This window comes from Chanodichthys erythropterus, chromosome 13 (genome assembly GCF_024489055.1).
Source record: "Chanodichthys erythropterus isolate Z2021 chromosome 13, ASM2448905v1, whole genome shotgun sequence".
In the NCBI taxonomy this organism is placed as follows: Eukaryota; Metazoa; Chordata; class Actinopteri; order Cypriniformes; family Xenocyprididae; genus Chanodichthys; species Chanodichthys erythropterus.
The window spans coordinates 19,214,258-19,240,830 of record NC_090233.1 but is presented as its reverse complement, the minus strand read 5'-3'; the positions used below and the strand labels follow the sequence as shown (position 1 = coordinate 19,240,830).

Below are 26,573 nucleotides of genomic sequence, written 5' to 3'. Positions count from 1 at the left end.
TGACTTTTGCTTACGGAAACTCAAGCATGCTTGCTTGACGCGCAGGAACCAATGAGGTTCATTCTCGTGTGTTACCCAGCACATTTGGGCTTCCGCAAGAACCAATAAGGTTTGTTCTTGTGTATCAAGCAGGTTCGGTTGACCTTCTGTTTATGTTCAATGATTATATGTGATAAAACTCCCTAATTAAATCTGTTCATCATATAAAGCGATCAAATCTCCTAAGTAGTCTTGGATTAAACCGTTCGATTCATATGGATTTATTTTACGATCTCTTCATGAATGTTTTGAACTGTCAGAGTTTTGTGTGAATAGACTTTCAATGGAGGGGCAGAAATCTCTCAGATTTCATTAAAAATATCTTCATTAGACTGCGACAATAGCCTCGTGGGCAGCACAACGACATATAGCGCAGTTGCGCTTCGGGCGTCCCGAGTTCAAGTCACGGCTCGTGAACCTTTCCCGATCCTGTCCCCCTCTCTCTCCAACTTTGCTTCCTGTCAACTTACTGTCCTTTCATAGTAAAGGCAAAAACACCCAAAAAAATCTTCATTTGTATTCCGAAGATGAATGAAAGTCTTATGGATCTGGAATGACATGAGGTTGATTAAATGATGACTGAAATGTCATTTTTGGGTGAACTAAACCTTTAAGCTGCCGAATGGCAACATTTATAAATGTTGATTTGACAAGCTATTACAATCAGATTGTGCACAAGGCTTATGGACATGAGAGCTATGCATGATCTCATGCGGTTCATGCTAATTCAGTTTCATACTTACATATGGGATACAGACTGAAGTCGATCGTTTTGGCAGTCACATTCAAGCAGCTGTGGTCTGTGTAGATTTGCCCCCTAGTGTCTGATTTGCTGCAAGTTAGTTTCATTTGACCTCAATTACTCCAGTGCCTTAAACATGAGCCAAGAGAAATGAGTAATTTCATTCTGGAGCTAAAACAATATTAAAGTTTGGGACCTCTCTGTTTCTCTTCCTCCTGGAGTGCAGATGGCCTGACGGCGTACAGCTCTCCAGAGGGCCAGACCATGATGGCTCCTGGATATCCCATCACACCTCTCAATGACTCCACGTACGACGGGGCCCTGGAACGCAGGTGAAAGTCTAATCTAATGCTGAAGGATTCAAAGAATATGTTTAGCTTCTAGGGACGGACTGATGCTAAAATTCTGGCCGATACTGATTAGCTCATAATTATGGTCACACTTTAAATTAGTATCTGATTCTCACTATTAACAAACTGTTAACTACGACTTTTGCCTCAATAAACTCCTAATTACTGCTTATTAATAGTTAATGTAGTTAAGTTAAAGTATTGGGTAGGAATAAGGGATGTAGAATATGGTCATGCAGAATAAGGCATTAATATAAACAGCCAATATCCTAGTAATATGCATGCTAATAAGCAACTAGTTAATAGTGAGAACTGGACCCTAAACTAAAGTGTTACCATAATTATTTATATATGGTATTCTTAAACATATCACAAAGAAGTTAGTGTTTATTAAGTTAAGTCTTTACCGGTTAAGTTAAATATTCTGTATAACTTGGCACAGACAAGGTCTGCATGATATAAGCACTTTCATCACATAGTCTCGTGTAAACACAGACTGTTAGCCAATAATTATTTATCATCATGTTATGGCTGATAATCGATAAATAATTTTTTTATTTTAAAATAAGTAGATTTTAAATTTTTTATACTATTTTGTCTAAATTAAAATCAATAAAATAAAAACAAAAATCAGTCATTTTTAAATTACTGTTAAGAACATTTAGGCATCACAATAATATGTACATTATAATGTTCAGATTCAAAATGAAAAATTTAAATTCATAATGAGATTTGCTAAAGATTACATTTAACATTGTTGTTAAACTATTAGTGTTTCTAAAGATTCATTCTAAGTGTGTTTTAGATGATGGGAAAAGTAATCTAAGTATAAAAATAATACAAATAAGAAAGATACCGTTAAGAAAAACAGTAAGCAATACAACTGTTTTCAACATTGATAATAATAATAAGAAATAATAATAATTTTTATAATAATAATAAGAAATGTTTCTTGGGCAACAAGTCATCATATTAGAATTATTTGTGAAGGATCATGTGACACTGAAGACTGGAGTAATGATGCTGAAAATTCAGCTTTGATCACAGGAATAAATTACATATTCAAATAAAAAACATTTATTTTAAATTATAATAATATTTCACAATATTACTGTTTTTGACTGTATTGTTGATCAAATAAATGCAGCCTTGGTGAGCAGAAGAAATTTCTTACCAACCCCAAACTTTTGTACAGTAAAATCTGTACAATTAATTATCTAATATTGGTCGATACTAGAGATGCACTGATACTAAATTTCTCCACTGATGCCGATAGCCGATTGCCAGTTATTCAGAGTGATATCTGCCGATGTCAATACCGACAACGATTCCAATAGTTTTACGGCTTTTGTCGTTTATACCTTCTTTTAAATTAATGATAATTTCATTATAATTAATAATAATTATTTTTAAAGATTATATTTTTAAAAAATGCAAATAAAAAGTGTATTCTCTTTGTTTCATCAACTTTCATAATTTCAGAGTAACTGTTATCGGTTATAAACAAACACATTACTCAAATTAATATTAAAACACATTAACTAAATTAATATTTCTTAACTTTCTGAATGTTATTAATTCATATAATTACTATTAATATTGAACATCAAACTGGTTTCTTAGCAGTTTCTTTACACAAAGCCGAAATTCAGTACATTTTCCTGCCCTCTTTTGATTGACAGGATATATCAGCCCTGACTATCAGCTGTTTTTAAACTATCGGCCGATACCGATTATTGGTCGATTTATCAGTGCATCTATAGTTAATACCATTTAAATAATAATAATAAAAAAACATTAATGATTTGAAGAAAGAAAGTTGTACAGGTTTGGAATAACATGAGTACATGCTGACAAAAACAAACATTTTTCGTGAACGATCACTTTAAATAGGCTTTATACATAGTTTGCAGGTTGTCTGTTTCTTCACATTGATTCTATATCCTCTTTTTCCTGTCTTTCCGGTTCTAGCCAACTTTGGAATTGTGGAGTTTTCAGGGTCATTCTGTTGCAGAACAATCAAGATTGTATTTAAGTTCTAGAATGAATGCTAATCACTCCTCGGCCAAAGCTAAGTGCTTCCTGTCTGTCTCTGTTCCCACAGGAAGCTGTCTGGGGGGCTGGGTCAGCTGACAGATGGTGTGATTGGTCAGGATGATTTTGTACAGAGAAGACAGTACCGGTTGTGGCCCGGATACGACTACGTGGGCTGGAGGAACGACAGCTTGGGCCCTGGATATGTAGAGATGGAGTTCCAGTTTGACAGACAACGAAACTTCACCTCTATGAAGGTGAGAGTGGAGGAAGAGCTGTGTGTGGTTACAGTAAGGCACTAATGAAGTAAACAGGACCAGCGGTTTAAAAAGGGTTGGGCGATTAATTGAAAAGTAATTGAAACTGAAATTCAGAACCTCTAATCGACGTAATTTCCCATGTCGGTTATTTCGTTTTTTAAATCTTGTTAATACTTTCGTTTTAAAAACATACCACTGCGTATGTAGTCATGTGACTCAGCCCCGTACAGTCAGCAGCAAGGAAGCAACATGGAGGCGTACTCAAATGTAGAGTCAACACACACAGCCCTGAAGCCAGATCACTTTCACTTGCGTCTTCACTAAACTTTGTCAATTGTATGTGTTTTAATGCTTGTCAATTTGGACATTCAAGCGATTTTAGACCATCGGATGTGTATTATTATACTAAGCTGCTGCACTGATGCATTGTGGCACACAAACACTCATGCAGACAGAATGAGACAGCGCTGACAAACTCGTTGTCAACGCTGTCCTGTGATTTATCACTAAAGTAGCTTAGAAACTCAGTTACAGCATATACTTTTCTACTTTTGAAGTAACTACTTACAACCCACACCCGGGGGGGTGGGGCTGGATGGCAGGGAGCGAGAGATTTAAATGGCCCGCACAGCCAGTTAAGCATAGTTAATGATGCCCCAAAATAGGCAGTTAAAAAAATGAATTAAAAAATCTATGGGGTATTTTGAGCTGAAACTTCACAGACACATTCAGGGGACACCTTAGACGTATATTAAATCTTTTGAAAAGACGTTCTACGGCACCTTTAATAGAGAGACGGTATGACTAATTCACACGCAATTGCTCTCATTAATGCACTTAAATAAATGTTCTGGTACTGGTAATTTATCTGATTTACAATGAGCAAAAATCTGTAAGAAATGTTACGAACCATGGATAAAATAACTGCTGAAAGTGAGCTGTTGTGTCAGAGCACTCTTTTATTAGGAAAAAATAATTGTAATCAAGGAAAAATGTTCAATTAATTGAGATTTTGATTTTAGGTCATATTGTCCAGCTCTAATTTTAAACCTTGTACTTTTATTGAAGAACTTAATTTATCATTTAGTAAAAAAAAACTTTTGGAGCCACTTTTCTAGATGGACGAATCTTTGATTATGCAAAAGTCCTTTTTTTTGGTATTCTTGAACATATCACATAACATATTACATATATATGACATATTACATATATATTATATTAATATGAACATATCATATTAAAAACTTAAACCATTGTTGTTCAGTTGAATTATTAAAATGTTTTTAAAAGAAGTCTCTTATGCTCACCAATGCTGCATTTAAATGGTAAAAATACAGTAAAAATCATTATGTTGTGAAATATTATTGCATTTTAAAATAACTATTTGAATATATCTTATTTTTCAAAATGTAATTTATTCCTGTGATCAAAGCTGAATTTTCAGCATATTACCCCAGGCTTCGGTAACATGATCCTTCAGAAATTATTCTAATATGCAAATTTGATAATAATAAGAAATGTTTCTTGAGCAGCAATGTTGAAAGTTGTGCTGCTTAATATTGTGGACAGTTTTCAGAATTCTTTGATAAGCAGAAAGTTCAAAAGAACAGCTGTTGTTTGAAATAGAAATCTTGAGTAACATTATAAAAGTCTTTACTGTTACTTTTGATCAATTGTATGCATCCTTGTTGAATAATAGAATTAATTTTGTTAAAAAAAAATCCTATTGACCCTAATCTTTTAAATAGTAGTATGTATAATAATTAACATCTCATTTTGAAACTCTGTGGGGACAATGTTATTCATTTATGACCATATATGACCATAATTATTTTCTATTGTAATTGACATTCAGCCACTAACACTGTCGACAGAACTTGTACCGAACCTAAAATATTCCAGTAACCATGTACATGTTTTCTGGGTATCATCTGTAATGTGTATAATTTGAAGGTTATCTCTGGTTCATAAGTATAAATAGTTAGGTATAGTACTTGATTCACAAGTTACATTTAAAAAACAAGTTAAAAAAAAGTTATTTTAATTAATTAAATTTAATTTGGTAAATTTTAGACATATTAGGGATAATTTAACCACTTAGGCTTATATATTAATGCTATTAATGCTAAATGCGATTTTATCACATACGAATTACTGTTTGACCAGTTGGACACAGACAAGAAGGATTACTCTACAATCATTAGAAAGACTCTGTAAACAGGCTTTGAAAATATTGGATAAAATTCATATCACCATTGTAAAATTTTAACTAAATATGGGTTTTTAAGTTGGGAAAATATGATTAAATTTGCAGGTATCTTACTTGTGTATAACATTTTGCATGGTATGGCCCCACCTCCACTTAATGAATTTATTAAAAAAAATTTAACTCATCTACTAGAGCCACTACTAGAGGGGACTTTAAAATACCTCATAGAAGAAGTGCTTTTGGGCAGTCAGTATTTTCTTATAGAGCAGTATATACTTGGAATACTATACCCATAGAACTAAGAAATATTACATCTCTTGCTTCTTTCTCTAAAATGATAAAAGGTTATTGGATAATCAAATATGTCTTCATAAATAATGGTTTCTTGTTTGCTTCTGGTTTTGTATGTACATTTTTTTTTTTTTTTTTTGGTGTGTTTGTGTGTTTACCATCAACCTGCCAGGGACTGCAGATGAAAAATAGCCAGAATGGCTAAATCTGGCACATTTACATAGGAGACTTGTTTCTTGTGTTAATTAATGTGCATTGTCCTCTTTTAAAAAAGCAATTAAATAAATAAAATAAATAAATTTTGCTTTGAAGTGTTTGTTGAATGACAGCTTTAATGTAGCACTAATTATACACCGTATTTCACACATAATAACACATAATTATATATTGGAGCTGGATTGTAAACCATAATAACGATGCTTAACGATGTCTGTATATAATCATGTCAGTGTCTTTGGACTGTGTGGTTTCGGTGCTTAATCTTGAAGTAATGATTTTATATTAGAAATCACATGTTTACTGAAGCTTGGGCACTTTGTTTTAGTTGCTTAGTATCTTAAATTCAGCATGAAATCAGAGTTGATCTTATTTAATTAAGATTTACTTACCATCCAAAAGTTTGGGGTCAGTTCATTTTTTTATGTTTTTGAAAGAAGTCTCTTTTGCTGCATTTCAAAAAATATTTTTTGAAATATTTAAAATAGAGATATTTTGTAACATTATAAATGTCTTTACCGTGACTTATCATGCACCCTTGCTCAAAAGTATTAATTTAAAAAAAAAAAAAAAAAAGGTAGTGTGTCCACAAGGGACTGGAAAGTGAACACAATGCCAACTTTTCACTTGAAATATATCACTTTATGAAAGAAGAGTTATAAATGTCATTCATGTTGACTTTAAGTAGTGCAGATTATAATACATTGAAAGTTGATTTATACTAGTGAACACAGAAAGGCTTTAAATGTTAATGATGCTTATTTATCCTCTTTTTAACAGGTTCACAGTAATAACATGTTCTCTCGGGGTGTGAAGATCTTCTCATCCGTGTCCTGTGTGTTTAAATTGCATCTCATTTCTGAGTGGGAAGCAGAGCCGGTGGAGTTTCACACCGTTCTAGACGACCGGAACCCAAGTGCTCGTTATGTGACCATCCCGTTAAAGCACAGATCAGCGACGGCTCTGCGCTGCCGCTTCTACTTTGCTGACACTTGGATGATGTTCAGCGAGATCTCATTTCAGTCTGGTATGAAATAAGAATAGCTCACCTCTCCCTCCCAGTGGTATTCTGAGTATTTCCTCATTAAATTACAGCCAGAATTGTGAAATGCTTTTCATATCTTCATTCCTAATTTCTTAATTTCCACTTACACTGTTGTTCAAAAATTTGGGATAGGTGAGATATTTTAATTTATTTAGTCTTTTAATCTCTCCAAGGCTGCATTTATTTGATCAAAAATACAGTAAAAATAGTAATATTGTGAAATATTATTATAAATGAAAAGAACTGTTTTCTTTTTGAATATATGTTAAAATGTAATTTATTCTTGTGATCAAAGCTGAATTTTCAGCATCATTACTCCAGTTTTCAGTGTCACATGATCCTTCAGAAAAAAATTTAATATGCTGATTTGCTGCACAAGAAACATTTCTTATTATTATCAATGTTGAAAACAGTTTAATTTTTTTGTGGAAATTGTGATAACAGCATTTATTTGAAATAGAAATCTTGTGTAACATAATACATGTCTTTACTGGCAATTATGATCACTTTAATGCATGCATCCTTGCTGAATAAAAGTATTAATTTCTTTCAAAATCATCTTATGAAAATACATGCATCCCTCATAGTCTTGAAGTCAAGTGAGACCAATTACTTATTAACATTTAGAGTCATAAAGGTATTTTAAAGTGGGTTTAATTTAAGATTTAGTGATTTCCTGTGACTTAATTATTTTCCATTGCAGCAACTAATGTGCTTCCTACCCAGAGGCCTCCAGTGTTGACCCCTCCTTCATATGAAGGAACTGGAGGCAAAACATCAGAAACTACACAAAAAGCAGGTGAGGAGCTGCAGTGTTTTTATTGTCAAAATGAAACCAAATGTGATAGAATTTTGACCAATTAACTTTCTTAATACATGTTATTCCAAAGAAAATTAAATGTTTGTCCAACCAAATCATATAGAGACTGTTTTTCATGATTCAGTCAGTTTCCGATTAATACAAATGGAGGAAATGTGTCACATTATGGAAGTAAAAAGGGTTGCGTACATAATTTCCTGTTGACTTTAAATGAATACACCTAACTACTGTACTAACTTGCATTCTACACACTTCACTTGAACTTTAATAAACCTTCTGTGTTTGACAGAGGACCAGACGACACCATCAAAGACAGGCTCACCTGAAGAGGGCAGTACATCGATTCTGATTGGCTGTTTGGTGACTATTATTCTCCTGCTGGTGGTGATCATCTTCCTGATTCTGTGGTGCCAATATGTGTGCAAAGTCATGGAGAAGGTGTGTTTGTGTGTGTTGTGTTTGTATTGATACAACGGATTATAAAGCTGTTCAACAATAGATGAAATATTTGGGTTGCACGTACGTGCACTTACATGTACTTCGCTACGAAAGGACTGTGTAATAAAAGGTAACTAAATGAGTTAATGTTAGTTTTGGGGGTAGGTTCAGGGTTAGTACTTAGCTATTACCCAGTTATTTTAATTACTATAATAGTACATAGGATATATATGGGTGTGCTACCAATATTTGAGTAGTGTAAAGTACCTTGGTCTACCTTACTGAAAAGATGAGCATAGCTGAGTTTGAAGATGTGACGTCTATGAGAAGTTGAATTTACCTCGGCATAGTTGAATAACAATAGTTCAGTACATGGAAAAGACATACAGTGAGTCTCAAACACCATTGTTTCCTCCTTCTTGTGTAAATCTCATTTGTTTAAAAGACCTCCGAGGAACAGGCGAATCTCAACATAACACCGACTGTTACGTAACAGTCGGGATCATTAATATGCACGCCCCCCATATTTGCATATGCCAGCTCATGTTCAAGCATTACACAAGGGCAGAACGTCTGGATCTGTGCACAGCTGAATCATCAGACTAGGTAAGCAAGCAAGGACAATAGCGAAAAATGGCAGATGGAGCAATAATAACTGACATGATCCATGATTACATGATATTTTTAGTGATATTTGTAAATTGTCTTTCTAAATGTTTCGTTAGCATGTTGCTAATGTACTGTTAAATGTGGTTAAAGTTACCATCATTTCTTACTGTATTCACAGAGACAAGAGAGCCGTCGCTATTTTCATTTTTAAACACTTGCAGTCTGTATAATTCATAAACACAGCTTCATTTTTTATAAATCTCTCCAACAGTGTGTAATGTTAGCTTTAGCCACGAAGCACTATCAAACTCATTCAGAATCAAATGTAAATATCCAAATACATACTATACTCACATGATCCGACGCATGCATGCAGTATGCATGACGAGGATCTTGTAAAGAACCTTTTGAGGGTTATATTATCTGTGTGAACTTTGTAAATGCGCTGTATTATAGTCGAGAGCTCGGGGGGCAGGGAGAGTGTGATTTAAAGGGGCCGCAGCCTGAATTGGCACATAGTTACTGATACCCCAAAATAGGCAGTTAAAAAAAATTATTAAAAAAAATCTATGGGGTATTTTGAGCTGAAACTTCACAGACACATTCAGGGGACACCTTAGACTTACAGTGCCCTCCACAATTATTGGCACCCTTATTAATTATGAGCAAAGGCGGCTGGCAGCCTGATGAGTTTGGAGAACACCTGACAAGAGATCAGAGACCATTCCTTAATGCAGAATCTCTCCAGATCCTTCAGATTCCAGGTCCATGTTGGTGCTTCTTCTCTTCAGTTCACTTCACTCATTTTCTTTAGGGTTCAGGTCAGGGAACTGGTAAGACCATGGCAGAAGCTTCATTTTGTGCTCATTGACAAATTTTTGTGTTGGTTTTGATGTTTGTTTTGGATCATTGTCCTAATGGAAGATCCAACCATGGCTCATTATAGGATTTCTAGCAGAAGCGGTCAGGTTTTGAATTTTATCTATTGGTATTTGCTAGAATCCATGATACCATATATCTGAACAAGATTTCCAGGACTTCCAGCAGAAATATAGTCCCACAACATTAAAGATCCAGCAGTAGATTTAACCGTGGGCATGGGGTACTTTTTTATCTATGTTTGCACCAAACCCATCTGGTGGGTTTGTTGCCAAAAAGCTCTTTTTTAGGTTCATCTGACCATAGAAGCCGGTCCCATTTGAAGTTCCAATCATGTCTGACAACTGAATATGCAGGAGATTGTTTCTGGATGAGAGCAGAGGATTTTTCTTGAAACCCTTCCGAACAACTTGTGGGGATGTAGGTGCTGTTTGATCTTTTTTTTTTTTTTTTTTTTTAAGGCTTTCTGACACTCAAGACTAAAATAATCTGTGTAATTCTTCAGCTGTGATCCTTGGAGAGTCTTTGGCCACTCAAACTTTCCTCCTCACTTCACATTAGGATGATTAAGACACACGTCCTCTTCGAGGCAGATTTGTAATATGTTTAGTTGATTGGAACTTCTTAATTATTGCCCTGATAGTGGAAATGGGGATTTTCAATGCTTTAGCTATTTTCTTACAGCCACTTTCTGTTTTGTGAAGCTCAACAATCAGAACTATATTGTTTGGTTTTACTCATTGTGATGAATGATTAAGGGAATTTGGCCTTTGTGTTTCCTCATGTTTATACTCATGTAGAACAGGAAGTCATGGCTGGACAATTTCATGTTCATGATCACCCTGGTGTGCTAAAAAATGCAAATATTTATGGGAATATGCTTCAGAGATATTTTACTCATAATAATTGCTAGGGGTGCCAGAAATTGTGGCCAACGTTGGAGAAAAACATTTATTTCCTAATGTGAGTTCCCCCCACTTTCATTTGTTTTACTTCTATGAAAGGTTAGAATTTTTTTTTTTTTTTTTTAATGAAAGATCAAAAGGATAAACAATGCAGATTTATTTTCACAGCCACCTTTGCTCATATTTACTAAGGGTGCCAATAATTGTGGAGGGCACTGTATATTACATCTTGTAAAAACTGGTTCTAGGGCACCTTTAACCAAAAAATGTTTGCCTAAAATATATTAGCCCTCCCACCAAAGGAAAAAATATAAAATGTGTTTTCTGGCATAGAAGTAGCTTCTTCTTCTTTTTTTTATCCCCTGAAACGTGCCTGTAGTTCATATTCCAAAGTGACTTACATAATTGAGTTAACTTCAAGCATGCTAAACATGCTCAAAGCAGCCATATATGGATTTGTGGAGAATGAGAGAGGTATGTGAGCTCAATTTTATTTGTATAGCGTATTTCCCACACAACGGTAGTTTAATTTTTGCTTTAAATCTATTTGTTTACTTTTACATGCTGATTGGTTCACACAGCATTTTGATTGGTTGACTCCACGCAGCATTTTATTGCAACCACCATTTTTAATGTTGCGTGCAGTAAGAGTTGTTTGCTATTCGAATCAACAGAGTTTAAAAATTATGTTCAGGCTTTATTAAGCTTACATACGGAGGACGAAATTACGTTGCAGTCCTACGTCATCGGTCTTAATCTTCATGTTGGAAATGCAGACAGCAACAAATCTGGGGGACAAATTGTTCTGTGTAATTTTGGTGGAAAAGCAGCTTAATTTTTTTGTTTTATCCTTTTTTTTCATTCCTGTTCTTTTATGAATACTGTTAAATTTAAAGGATTTTTTTCATTAATTTACCTGAATTTTACATTATTTCTGTAATGTGACTTGTATAGTGATGCAATTTATTTATTTTCTCTCAACAATGCAATTTTGACCCAGTGCATTTTATTTTTGGAAAATATGGTAATACAAAAAGTCTGTCTCTATTTGTCTCTTAGGCTCCCAGGCGTATTTTGGAGGAGGAGGTGACTGTGCGTTTGTCCTCTAGCAGCGACACTATAATCCTGCAGACTCCCCCGGTGCCCCCGCGCGTCTCCCTCGACCCCCCTTATGAGAGGATCTTCCTTCTGGACCCCCAGTATCAGGATCCCGCTGCGCTCAGGAACAAACTTCCAGAGCTGTCTCAAAGTGCAGAGGCTTCTGGTACCATTCATTAAACACAAGCACACAGACTAGCTCAGTCTCAAACACTAGTGAGCTGCCTCAATATTTTTTATCAGTAAATGGGCTACTGATTGCTTGAATCACTGCAAATTATGTAATTATTTATGCAAATTATGTAAGGAAGGCACAATATAAAACTATTGCCTTAATCCAATGGATAATAAGAATAAAAAAGTATATTTTACATTTATAATCAGATCTATGCTAGTATATACACCACCTTTCAAACGTTTGGGGTCAGTAAGACTTTTTAATGATTTTGAAAGAAGCTGCACCTATTAGAAAACGGCAATATTGTGAAATATTATTACAGTTTAAAATAACTGTTTTCTGTGTGAATATATTTTAAAATGTAATTTATTCCTGTGATCAAAGCTGAATTTTCAGCATCATTTCTCCAGTCTTCAGGGTCACATGATCCTTCAGAAATCATTCTAATATGCTGATTTGCTGCTCAAGAAACATTTCTTATTATTATCAATGTTGAAAACAGTTTTGCTGCTGCTTATACACTATTATACAGTTGTTCAGGACTCTTTGATGAATAGAAAGTGCAAAAGAGCAGCATTTATTTGAAATAGAAATCTTTTATAACATAAAAAATTGTCACTTTTGATGAATTTAATGCATTCTTGCTTAATAAAAATACTATTATTATTTTGTTTTAAATGTATTCACCCCAAACGTTTGAACAGTAGTATAAGTACTTGTGAGGGAAAATCCTTATTTGCATCACTAGATGTTAATGTTAATTTTGCAAAGCATTCTGAGATTGTTTTATAATCTGAGCAAAAACTATGCATTTTATAAGACTATAAGCATAATTTTGTTGCCTAATGGAGCAGCCTTCATGTCAGGATATCAACTTTGAATCCTAAAAATAATGCCTAGGTAGGTAGCCTGCTAGGTTTTGGACCAGAGCTACTGTGAAGACTTCCAACACTGAATATACCTCTCCATGATGTCCTTTTTAAAACTAACCTCTTGTTCTTTCTCTCAATTCTATCTTTCACCCTTTTAAAATGAACTTGGTTTCATTGACACTTGTTTCCTCAGTAGTTTGCATGCTGCCTGCCAATGCACTTTTTCCTTTCTTCCTCCTCTAGTCTAGCGTTCTTTAGCCTTTGCTCGCAGTCTATGAACTTCATCTGACCTTGTTACCAGACAGACGGACTTTGCAAGGGTAAGAATTGATGCTAGATTTTCCTTTGTTCCTTTTTGACACCCTGCAGTTTCTTGCACCCGGTCAACTCACTGTTTTGGTTGAAATAAAGTGACTAAAGTTGATATTTTCCTCTCTTCTCATCTTCTGCTTTTCTGTCTCTCTTTCTTCCTCTTTCACTTACTCTCAGAGTCAACAAAGCTTTATTGACATGATTGTCAGCATGTGAAATATTACAAATAGATGATAAATAAGAAAATAAATATGGTGATATGTGTAAATAAATAATGCATGAAATGAAGGATATACTAAAATGGTAGCACTTTAAAATAAAGCTCCATTTGATAATATTAGTTACCTGCATTAGTTAACATGAATTAGCCATGAAAAGTACTTCTAAAGAATTTAATGCAAGAAGATAATGCAATTTTAAATTTCCTAATTTTGTTTTGGAGGTCTTCTGCAACAGGTTTACTTGCATCCAAGGTCAAAAACCACTTAAATTTTCTCATAATATGCATTGCAGCATCACCTCTTTTCTCATAGTGTCTGAAACGGTTCGATAAATTATTCTGTCTCTCTAAACTCCTGCCTTCTGAGAGCCTCCTCTGCTCTGATTGGTCAGATGGCCCAGTTTGATGTGATTGGTCTATTGCTTACAGTACGTGTTGGAAACGTAAACCAAATTAACCAAACGTTGTTCGCAGACAGCCAATGAAGACAATAGGCTGGCATTGTGCAATTTGTTACAAATCTACATAGATTTGTGCAGGAAGTAATTTCAGGCAGTTCAGAATTCTTTCTTTTAGGAGACAATAACTTCATTTATCCCGCACTTCTATTCTTTGAAACTTTGCATACCTTTTGCATTCACAAACAGCTATATTACACACTACATGAAAGGTAATATCCATAATAGTGGAATTTGAGCTAACATGAACAAACAATGAACAATTGTATTTGTTTAACTAACATTAACAAAGGTTAATAACTACTGTGATATATATATATATATATATATATATTTATATATATATATATATATATATATAATATATATATTGATCATTGTTAGTTAATGAGTCCTTATTAGAATGTGTTAGCATTAAAGGATTAATTCACTTCAGAATTAAAATTCCCTGATAATTTACTCACCCCCATGTCATCCAAGATGTTCATGTCTTTTTTCAATCGAAAAGAAATTAAGGGTTTTGAGGAAAACAATGTCCAAATGTCAGTTTCAGTGCAGCTTCAAAGAGCTCTACATGATCCCAGACAAGGATTAAGGTCTTATCTAGCGAAACGATCTAAACACTTGCTCGGTACTTCCACCTACGTCACACGTGACCTTTCCAACATGATTACGTAATGTGTGGCACATCACAGAGCTAGTGCAAGACGTGCATTTGTGTTTAAAAAGTATATAATTTTTGGGGGGTTTTTTTAGAAAATGACAGATCGTTTCTCTAGATAAGACTCTTATTCCTCGTCTGGGATCATGTAGAGCTCTTTGAAGCTGCACTGAAACTGATATTTGGACCTTCAACCTGTTGGTAACTGTTGAAGTCCACTATATGGAGAAAAATCCTGGAAAAATTTTCCTCAAAAACCTTAATTTCTTTTCGACTGAAGAAAGAAAGACAGAAACATCTTGGATGACATGAGGGTGAGTAAATTATCAGGAAATTTTAATTCGGAAGTGAACTAATCCTTAAAAAATAAAAAACAATGGGTTGATATAAATTACATGATATAAATTCTCTTTCTCTCTGTAGCCTGTAGCGGAGGATATGCCGAACCCGACGTTACCCTGTGTACCCCACACCAGTGTTTTCAGAGCAGCGTGCCGCACTACGCTGAAACTGACATCATTAGCCTGCAGGGCGTCACCGGCAGCAACATGTACGCCGTTCCGGCCCTCACCGTAGATTCCCTGACGCGGAAGGACATATCGGTGGCCGAGTTCCCTCGAGAGAGACTGCTGTTCAGAGAGAAACTGGGAGAGGGCCAGTTTGGTGAGGTGAGTCTAGATGAACCACAGTGGGAGGTTTATAGCCGCTTCTGTTGTTGTCATATACTCACGTCTGGATGTTCTTGGGTTGTCTTTTATTCTGAGTTAGTTGGGATCTCTTCACACACTGTTTTCCCTGTGTTTTAAACAAACACTACTGCAATGCCTGAGTGTTTGAGTGTTTCCCAGAAGACCCTGTTATTAGTGACCACACATGACTGTTATGTATGGCTTTATTAAGAAAAACATTGGAAATCTAGAGTGAGACCCAAAGATTTTTTTTTTTTTTTTTTTTTGCAATAGTGTTACTAATACTTTTTAGTTCAGTTGAACCTGATTCTGTTACTATGGCGACCCCATGGTAGCAGATAATAATAATACCATAGCACTATGATATTATATACTACCATTCAAAAGTTTAATTTTGGCAATAATACAGTAATATTGAGAAATATTATTACAATTTAAATAGTTTTTTATTTGAATGTTTAAAAATATAATTTATTCCTGTGATGCAAAGCTGAATTTTCAGGATCATTACTCCAGTCTTCAGTGTCACATGATCCCTCAGAAATCATTCTAATGTGCTGATTTGCTGCTCAAGAAACATTTCTTATTATCATCAGTGCTGAAAATAGTTGTGCCGCTTAATATTTTTGAGATAATTAAGGATTCTTTGATTAATCTTTTGTAACATTCATGTCATAATTGTCACTTTTGATCAATTTAATGCATCCTTGCTAATTTGAAGTATTGAAAAAACATTCTGATCCTAAACTTTTGAATGGTAGTGTATATGCTGGTACCGTGACACATTTTGCAATCAAAATATAGCATGATAATACAATAGTACGTTATGGTATTTTTGTTGTTAGAGGAGCCCATGCAAGTGTGTTTTCGTTTTCATAATAGTTCACATATGTTCATACTCTCGTCTGCTGGCGTTGCTGTTTTCAGGTACATTTGTGTGAAGCCGAAGGTTTGGCAGAGTTTCTGGGAGAGGGTGCACCGTTACCGGAGCAGGAGGGCAGGCCGGTGCTGGTAGCAGTTAAACAACTCAGAGCGGATGCCACCAGCAATGCCAGGTTTGAAACACAAACAAACAATCAAAAACCAACTAATATTTGATAGAAAAGATGCATCATGGATGAAGCTGCCTTAAGTATTTCTGGGAAGTTCCTGCTTAAAAGTTCAGAAGTGGTTATGTAATTAGGATGTGTTTTGTTTGGTTGGAATAAAATTGATTGGCACATGGCAGCAACTCAATGCATTTAGGCATGTAGACATGGTCAAGATGATTTGCTGAAGTTCAAACTGAGCATCAGAATGGGCAAGAAAAGTGAATTAAGTGACTTTGAAAGTGGCATGGTTGTTAATGCCAGACGGGCCGGTTTGAGTATTTCAGAAATTGCTGATCTATTGGGATTTTCATGCCACAACCATCTCTAGGGTTTACAGAGAATGGTCCGAAAAAGAGAAATTATCCAGTAAGTGGCAGTTCTGTGGGGGAGAAAATGCCTTGTTGATGCCAGAGGTCAGAAGAGAATATCCAGACTGGTTCGAGCTGATAGAAAGGCATAGGAGAATTTACAGTTAAGGACCCAAAGACCATATTTGATGAATGAAGACCCGGAGTCCGAAGTGCAGTCAATTGAAGAAAATTTTACTGAATAGTAATTTGCAGTTTCATCAGCAGAGGTCAGCTTCAATACTCAGCAAGGAGTTTGTAGGCCGCTCTACATACACATTCAAGCAGCAGCAGTTATACTCTAACAGAGTCCGCTAACTACGTCATTACTTCAGGTTGAATGATTCTGATTGGCTAAGAAATGTCTACACATTGATAGGCAGAAGCATATCTCCAACGATTATCCGGGCAACACCAAGACCATGGTTTACATATAGAGCTGTCAAAAGTATCGACTTCCTAGTCGGTACTGAAATGTAAAAAATGTGACGCTTTGAGTGCTGTTGAGGGTATTCGTAAACACCTCTGATTGGCCATTGTGTTCACAGCTCATCGGATATGTCTGTGATTGGCTACAACAATCAACGCTTCAAAAATATTGTAAATAATCATCAATGAAGCTCTTCTCCAAGCGCTTACACAGATACAGTATGCATGGGATCGTTTGAAAGCAGGCATCTATTGCAGACCAGTCCACTTATAGACACATGCTTTCAAAACGTTTTAAAATTCAAACACTTCCATGCATTGATCATTGTAGCCAATCACAGACGTATCTGATGAGTGCATTAACACAATGCCAATCAGATGTGTTTACAAATCCACTCAACAGCGCTCAAAGCGTCACATTTTTTAAAATTTCGGTACAGATTGGTATCGAACTCGGTACTTTTGACAACTCTAGTCGCATATATGCATTTCTGGGCACCAGTTTGTCCACCTCTCCAATAAAGGGTCAAAAAACAAAAAATACTAGCTCACATACACAGATACATAGCTTCTTCAAGGTTGAAGTTGACTGAACAGGATACTTCCCCAAAACATACTGATAACATGTTCCCTCTCACAGTAAGAGATACAGACATTATTCATCATTATTCTCTAGTGTTTGAAGAAGAAAAGGAAAATAAATGCTTTAACATACATTGAAGAAATCATTCAAATAATTTAATATTTAGAAGGATAAATGCATCTCTGAATGCACAACACATCCAACCTTGAAGCAGATGATCTACAGCAGCACAAGACACACCGGTGCCACTCCTGTCAGCTGAGAACAGGAAACTGAGGCTACAGTTCACACGAGACACCAAAATTGAACAATATGAGATTGGAAAAGCATTGCCTGGTTTGATGAGTCTCGATTTCTGCTGCAACATTCAGATCGTAAGGTCATGAAAACATGGATCCATCCTGCCTTACATCAGCAGTTCAGATAGGTGCTGGTGGTGTAATGGTGGATATTTTCTTGGCACACTGTTGGACCCTTGGTACCAACTGAGCTTCATTTAAACACCACAGCCTATCTGAGTATTGTTGCTGACCACGTCCATCCCTTTATGACCACAGTGTACCATCCTCTGATGGCTACTTCCAGCAGGATAACGTGTATGGATGTGCAACTGACAAATCTGCATCAACTGTGCGATGCTATCATGTAAATATGAATCAAAATCTCTGAGGAATGTTTCCAGCATCTTGTTGAATTAAGGCAGTTCTGAAGGCAAAAGGGGGTCCAACCCAGTACTAGAAAGGTGTACCTAATAAGTCCTCCATAAAATTGTTTCAGAATAAATAGTCATCAGTCATTTTCACTATTCAGTATTATTTCCACATCAATATTTCGTGATGGATGATAACCTTTAATCTTTCACCTGATCCCATGATAACTTCTGACTTTTTTCTGTGTAGAAATGACTTCCTGAAGGAGATAAAGATCATGTCGCGTCTGAATAACCCAAACATCATTCAGCTGCTGTGCGTGTGTGTGAGCTCCGACCCGCTCTGCATGGTGACGGAGTACATGGAGAACGGAGACCTCAACATGTTCCTGTCCCAGAGAGAGATGGAGAGCACACTCACACATGCCAACAACATTCCGTCTGTCAGGTGTGTGTCCGTCATTATGAAGAACCCTGACAAGTACAGACTTTCATCTCCAGACAGGGGTCGATATCGCTATTCTACAAGTCAGAGTCAAGCTTAACATTCTTAACCTTTTGAATTCTTCAACTTAACCTTCAAGTTTCAAGTCAGCTCTCAGTTTATGATGGAAATGTTTCAGATTACAGGGTTCAAATGAAGCCAGGACCTCTCGAGTCTTCAAGTCGTAATAATAATGTATGAACAATACATGATTTTTATCTGTTCCTTTTTGAAAACCCAAAATAAAAACCTACTTTTTAAAATTAGAACCTGCAATATGATTTTAACAACCAAATACTAGCTCAAAAGGGAAAACTTTTGTATCTTTTACTCACCCTCATGTTGCTCCAAACCTGTGTTCTTTCTGTTTAACACGTGTTATTATAGTATTCATTAATATTTTGCATTTGATTTTATTTGTATATTTTAGTTTTAGTTTAAGTTTTAGTAATTTTGTCATGTCTATTTAGCTTTCATTTATTTATTTCAGTTTTACTGTAGATTTAGTGATTTTAGCACTTAAGTTTCATTTTTTTTTTTTTTTAATTCTAATAATTATGTTTTATTTCAGCTTTATTGCAAATAACGAAAACCATTTTAATAGTTTTAGATAACAATAACAACACAGTTTCACACAAAATACATTTTTCCATACATTGAAATTGAATGTTCTGGGGCTTTTGAGCTCCAAAAAGAAAAAGAAAAAAGCACCATAATTGATATCCATATCAATTGAGCATTGTATTCAAAGTCTTCTGAAGCCAAATGATATGAAAAAAAGATCAAAATTTCAATTATTTGCTGAAAATGTCCCTCTCCCTGATAGCTTTCAAATCTCTTTTCAGAAGTGGTGCCAGTTGAATTTGATAGTGATTCAAAGTCATGTTTTAGACTCTTTTATTTCTGTTTCTTTGCAGCATCGCTGACTTGTTGCACATGTCAGTGCAGATCTCTTCTGGGATGAAGTACTTGGCTTCTCTGAACTTTGTGCATCGGGATCTGGCTACACGGAACTGCCTCCTGGACCGCCATCTCACCATTAAGATCTCTGATTTTGGCATGAGCAGAAACTTGTACAGTAGTGATTACTATCGTATACAGGGGCGTGCTGTGCTGCCTATACGCTGGATGGCCTGGGAGAGCATCCTACTGGTGAGGGAAAGAAAAGCGGTTTATAAAAGCAAAGGCACATGCATGTACATTACTGTTCAAACTTTTGGGGTCAGTAAGATTTTCTTTTTTAAAGAAACTATTAGTTTTATTCAGCAAGGATGCATTAAATTGATAAAAAGTGAAAGGAAGGACATTTATAATGGTACAAAAGATTTCTTTTTGAAATAAATGCTATTCTTTTGAACTTTATTAATCAAAGAATTGAGCAGTAGTGTATGAATTATTCCAAATCCATTAACTGTTGGGTGGACAACATCTGTCTGCAGTGGCTTGATTTCTTTGTATCATTGCATTATGGGTTACATGTGTGTGTTTTCTAGGGGAAGTTCACAACAGCTAGTGATGTGTGGGCATTTGGAGTAACTCTGTGGGAGATCTTCACTTTATGTAAGGAGCAGCCCTACAGCCTGCTGTCTGATGAACAGGTCATCGAGAACACCGGCGAGTTCTTCAGAAACCAGGGGAGACAGGTACACACATGGCAAAGTTCAACTTATTGCATTGTTCTGAATATAAGGCAAAGTTTTTAGAAAAGTTCTTAGAAATACATCTTGAAAAATAGGTTTGTCTTATATTCATGGTCTAGAATCTAGAGTAGACTCTAGATTTTTACATGTCAATAGTACACCCGCAACAATAGGATACACGTAAATACGGTGTGTCAGAGTGTAATGTTAGAAGATCGCGAGCACAAAAAGACAGTCAAAGAAAATCTTACCGTCTAAGAGCCACGTGACTGTAATTTTTGCGTGCCTCGTTGATGGGACCAAACTTCCCACGTACGAGACGAGACAAGATATTTTTAAGAAATCCTCAATGATGAAATACATGACTAGAAAAATAGCCTCCAGGTACATTTGAAATGTCATCTTATAATGAATGTCATTTCAGTTCTACTTTCTGAGTATGAAATATCATATGCATAGGTTTTGCCACAAACACAACTGACTGGCTTCTCTCCTGTATGATTTAACGAGTCTCCTCAGACCTTACTGTACTTGAATTATGAGCTTCTACAACGTTTGACCTCCTAACTGACCTCCTTTCAACAAAAATCAAAATAGTATAAATAAAAATGAATAACAGTTTTCTTTTAGTCTTATTAACCCTCTGGAGTCTGAGGCTGATTTGGGGCTTGGAGAAGTTTTGGCATGCCCTGACATTTGTGCTTTTTTCAGTTGTTCATAAACATATAAATGACAAAAGTGTCATTACACTGTATTCAGCACAAACTAGGCTACAATAATATGTGAGGAACATGTATGTACATGTTTGTATTTTTGAAGGAATAATGTTTATGCGTGGTTATTGAAAAAAACAAAAAACTTAAGTCACTGAAATAAGGCAAAAAAAAGTATATTAAATCTTTGTTCACAAGACTTTTATTGGAGGTTGTAGACTAGAGTTTTTGCTTCAGAATTATGTAAAAATTATGCTGCCTACTCCTTCATATAAGACAATATATTGATTTAGTTTTTGTAAGACACTTTTTGTCAAGAAACACAGTATACATGGAGGCGTGAATGATCATGAATAATGGGCCATTTACACCTGAGAAGACAAAAGAATCAAATAATAATGACCTGAAATGACTTGCATATTAATGAGGCCTTTCAGTCAGGTAGGCTGTGAAAAAACCCTCTGTAATTATGTCTCAGCTCATCATAAACAGCAATACTGTGAAATATTACAATTTAAAATAATGGTATTCTATTATATTCTTTAAAATATAATGTATTTCTGTGATGCAAAGTGTCTGAACAATTATGTTACCTCTATGACATTTCATATAGGCTTTTAGCTTAAAAGCATGCACATTTGGAGAAATATTGATGGATTCTTATATGTTATGTCAATTTTCTATACAGAGAAGTAATATTTATTGTCATCACTATGAGTGCTGGATACTGTGTTTTTAATTCATACTTGCAGCCGGAGGGCGCTCTCTGTGCACATTTAGTCCACACATTATTCTAAAGAAGAAGAGGACATTTCTGGAATGGTGTTTTTAATTCATACTTGCAGCCGGAGGGCGCTATCTGTACACCTTTAGGCCACAAATTCATATGAAGAAGAAAAAGGAACTAGGAACTAACTGCATGTCTTCTAGAGATCGCTAACCATTGCTTTAACATCCAAATAAACACTTTTCAAGACAATAAATACACGATTGAGATGACAAATGCATGTATTGCCTCTGAATTTGCCTCTGAATAGAGTGCCCCAGGGATGACACATTTCTGTAGGCAAAACCCAGAAGCGAGTTAGCATTTTAGGACTTCCGGTTCCAACGCCATAAAGTCTTTGGGTTTTTTGAATGGATTTTTGCTAAATCGCCTGAAATAAGGTCTGTGGTTAACAAAGCCTCTAAATACTTTCAGGTTTTGATCTATGACATAAAACACACCAGTTATAACCCACTTGTGATTTTTTTAAACTTTTACTGCGTCTTCAAATCGGCGGTTGCTAACAAATTGCTAAAAGGGACTACTTCCTTTGGCGGTGACTTTAGACGTCATCATTAAAAACGGGACATTTGGACAGCATTTCTAATGAAAAAGTGGAAAAGTATTCATACACAGCGCAGATCATAATCAGCTAGCATGTTTTTAAATAAAGTTGTTTTCTAAATAAAGTTTAAAGAAGCTTGGTGGTGGTGACGTTGATCCGCGACCATGGTGTGCTGTAGTCCGTTTATAGCCTACTGTTAGCCTTTTATATCTGACAACTTTATTTAGGCTTCAAAATCTATAAATGTTGTGTTAACTTGTAAAGATTATCTTGATAGACAAAACGTGTAAGTGTCATAACCCTTTGTTAAACACAGAGCTTATTTTCTGCGATTTTCCAAAAGTCTATGGGAAAAATGAATAGGCTTTCAGTCGAGGGAACCCGTGCTAACTTCCGGGTTGGCCTACAAAAACGCGTCATCCTTGGGGCACTCTGTAGCACTGGCTCCGTGGGCGTGGCCGCATTAGCGGGTAATGAGCTGAATCACGGACTTCTGACATGGCTCTATTTTCATACAGATTACATAAACACAGAAGGTTTGTTTTTGACTTGCACGATTTAAAACCTGACATTTCAATGTTTCTTTAGACGTAAGTGTCATTTTTTTTTTCATTAGTATTCATAAGTTACAGTCCATTTTCTGAGAACTATCAGATTGGAGTTCGTTCAGAGGGAGAGGAGAGATCACGCATCATGTTAGTTTTCTTTATTTTACAAAAAGCACAACATTGTGTTTTTACTCTGAGTGTACACAAATAAAAGAAGACATTCTATAATTTCAATTGATAAATTACTTATGTCTCTATGACAAGAAATGACAGAGTATTTTAAGTCTGTTTTGCTGCAATGTGAAAAAAATCCTGCAAAACGCGCCGGCTTGTTTTCAGACCTCATAGAGTTAAGTGCAAACAATAAGTGCAACCATAATCAGTACTCTAAATATTCAAAGTGCAAATAGAGACCAAATTTTTCTTTAAGCATGATACAGAGCTGAGAGATGGGTACACCTACACAGCCCAGCTGAAGATAGCTTTCATATTGGGAGATATTTGCATGCATCAGGGAGCCGCTTTTAAACGTGCGTTTGAATGCGCACTCACATTTTACTTTCGCTTTCGAGATTGAGCATACTCTGTGAATAATAGGGAGCGGCAGTGCTGAGGGCACATTCTACAAGACAAGACATTTGTCAGACGCTTAGGCTCTGTTGTGCAACGAATCCTCTGCCATGGTCTTGTCAGTCATCTCGTCACTTACTCTCGTCATGTGATCAGTGAGCTCTTGATTCCTGCTGCACTACGTACGACTTTTCAGCTCGTGTTGGATGAGCTGGATGGGATTGAAGCATTATCCAAATGAATTAAATGGTTTTTATTTCTATAAAAAGCAAAATGACAGTGGAGGAATAATTTAAACGTAGTGGTGGCATATTCTAACTTAAGTTCACCCTCGTTCTCCATCATGGTAATATCGCGAGACAGCTTTTCACCTTGATGAGAAATCCCGTCACACCCCTAGTATTTACCATACTTTCAATACAAAAATTGAAATATGAAAAATTATTGCAAATTATTTGGTCTTCAAAAGGTCATCTTCTGATCAATGCGGTACTTTGATTTTGATTTTGAAATAAGTGAATCCCAAATGAAGTGATTCATTTTTTTCTGCAAACTACAGCGAGTTTGAATGTATGCGCACTGTTGCAGTATAAAAACCTTTAAATGAAATGCATGAAGTACATTTTTTCTTTGGAGGTTTCATCTAAAAAGATTTCTGACCTTCTTATTTTTCACTCTCTCTCTCTCTCCCTAGATCTTTCTCTCCGCCCCACCACTCTGTCCATCCTCTCTGTTCGAGCTGATGATGCGCTGCTGGAGTCGTGACATCACGGACCGGCCCTCTTTTCACAGATTGTATCAGGCCCTGCGAACTTTTGCACCCCACTCGTGACCGATACAACCTGGAGCAGAACTGATAAACAAGTACTCTGATTGCTTGCCAGTCAGGGAAGTATAGCGGAAACATTATAGCCATAATGTAGCGTCATCAGAAATCCAATGGAGGAGAGATCTAGAGATGATGAGATTTCACAAAAGGCATTGATTCATTCATTAATTCACTCGCTCATATATTCATCTCCATTGGGACTCAAAGAGCTTCTTTCCAATCCATAGACACTTGAGTTTTTTTTGTTTTTGTTTTTTTTTGTACTTTCGTTGTTAATATTTCCTTTTAGTACAATTATCTTACTTTTCTTTATCATAAATGTTATTTCTGTTTGTTGTTTTCCCAGAAGAACAGTGACTCTTAAGCCTACTGTGTATTCTAGGCAGAAAGAACCAACTGGACGAATGTCGTATTTGTCAAAACTGTGGTCGTGTATCGTTAAGCACTGCTGTCTTTGGTTATTATTTCATTTTTGTCCTATTTTTGTTCCTTATTTACCCCCACACTGGAGTTACTGTGTCTTGTTATGATATTAAGTGTTGTTTTGCTCTCTGAATATGAATGTTTTACAGGTTCTTTGGATATAGCCGGGTCGGAGACTTGCTCTGCCTGGATCTAGCAGAACTACTGTTATAGTTAGATTAAAAACCCTTTCGGAGGGGAGATGGAGAGGGTTATAGAGCCAACAATGGACTGACGTGCAATTGTATGCACTGTTTCCTCCCCCAACGTGTAACAGGCCACTTTAAAGTCAACATGAGATCAGAATGGACTCTGTTTGCTTTCTTCAAACTCGTTTCTGGTCTCAGTGAATGACTCATCAGTGCAAATTTCCAAAGAAGACAATGTTCGTTATTGTAATTTCATCACAATGTAGTAACTTGTTTCTTGGTTAATGTTAAAAGGACAAGATGCATTTCAGTCTAGATGCATCAAAATGCTCTTGTCAAATTGTTCTTTTCACCTTCATTTTCTGCATGCAAGTATCAAATTTTGGGAGTAAAATGGGCTGTTAACGCCATTTCACGTTGGCTTTAATATCCAGCCAAAAAATGCAATATTGCACCATCACAGCCAATTTAAATTGCAAAGTTAAACACTACAACTCTGATATATTGGCATACAGTTCTGAGATTGCATTGTTGTTGAATCTGTTTGAATTCAGTCTGGCTGAGGATGATGTACAGGACCAATTCAATCAATATTATAGAGATCCATATCTTCGATCTCGGTAAAAGGCACATGGTTTTAGGGGATTATGTTAGTAAGTTTAAAAATTATTCAAAGCACATTTTTCTTTCTCTCTTTTAACCTACTTTAATGTTTTATACAATTTCTTTAATGTCATTTAATGCTTTTAGTAAATGTTTGTGAATGAGTGTTGCATCAAAAACATTCTAAATATGATTTGGTGGACTACAATGTAATCAAAATCTAGTATTTCTGTCTTCGTACCAGTTTCTACAGCATTCCTTTTGTGTAGTTTGTGTTTACTGTATTTCAGAAATTGTCATCAAATGTACATTAGACGTTTTATTGTTTGGCTGCTGAAAGGTTTGGCTATGCAGGACGTGTGAAGAGTCCTCCGATAGCACTGGGATTTCGGTTGAATGTTGGTGGTAGGAAAGCTAGGAACTCGACGCTGTTCATCGAGAAGGGCAACCACTAAAACTCAATTTCCCAGAAGCCTTTGCTGAAGTGAGCCTGAGGCAATTTCTGTTATTACTGATCAGTTGTTTTTTTTCCCCACTACATATTTAGAGACCAAGAATGCATGTCTGTGTGAATGCAACATACTGCGAGTGTGGTTTTGTTTCAAGTGAAATAAAATTGACCTTCTTTTAGCATTTAGTACTCAATAACAGTCTTTCATTCAAACCTTTTAACTCTTTGTATGTGTCCTTCATGTACATTACATAAGCAGAGAAGATACTGTATGTATAGTAATATATTGGGGACTAAGTAAGACCTTTTTCTTTCATCTTCTTTCTTATTTTCCATAATAAATATCGATTTTGCTGTAACTGCTGTGTT

At 35.7% G+C, this 26,573-nt stretch overlaps 1 protein-coding gene across 1 annotated transcript in view; it reads left to right on the top strand.

The window, feature by feature from the left end:
• Positions 1 to 26,553, top strand: part of ddr2l (discoidin domain receptor family, member 2, like) — a 51,720-nt gene extending 25,167 nt beyond the window's left edge. Inside the window, exons 6-17 of the mRNA XM_067405916.1 lie at positions 1,008 to 1,113; positions 3,236 to 3,422; positions 6,922 to 7,168; positions 7,890 to 7,985; positions 8,296 to 8,444; positions 11,897 to 12,101; positions 15,060 to 15,304; positions 16,253 to 16,380; positions 18,675 to 18,872; positions 19,826 to 20,060; positions 20,402 to 20,551; positions 24,405 to 26,553. Coding sequence (XP_067262017.1) covers positions 1,008 to 1,113; positions 3,236 to 3,422; positions 6,922 to 7,168; positions 7,890 to 7,985; positions 8,296 to 8,444; positions 11,897 to 12,101; positions 15,060 to 15,304; positions 16,253 to 16,380; positions 18,675 to 18,872; positions 19,826 to 20,060; positions 20,402 to 20,551; positions 24,405 to 24,542 — 2,084 coding nt within the window. The 3' untranslated portion in view covers positions 24,543 to 26,553. The remainder of the gene's footprint in view (positions 1 to 1,007; positions 1,114 to 3,235; positions 3,423 to 6,921; positions 7,169 to 7,889; positions 7,986 to 8,295; positions 8,445 to 11,896; positions 12,102 to 15,059; positions 15,305 to 16,252; positions 16,381 to 18,674; positions 18,873 to 19,825; positions 20,061 to 20,401; positions 20,552 to 24,404) is intronic.
• The last annotated feature ends 20 nt before the right edge of the window (positions 26,554 to 26,573 follow it).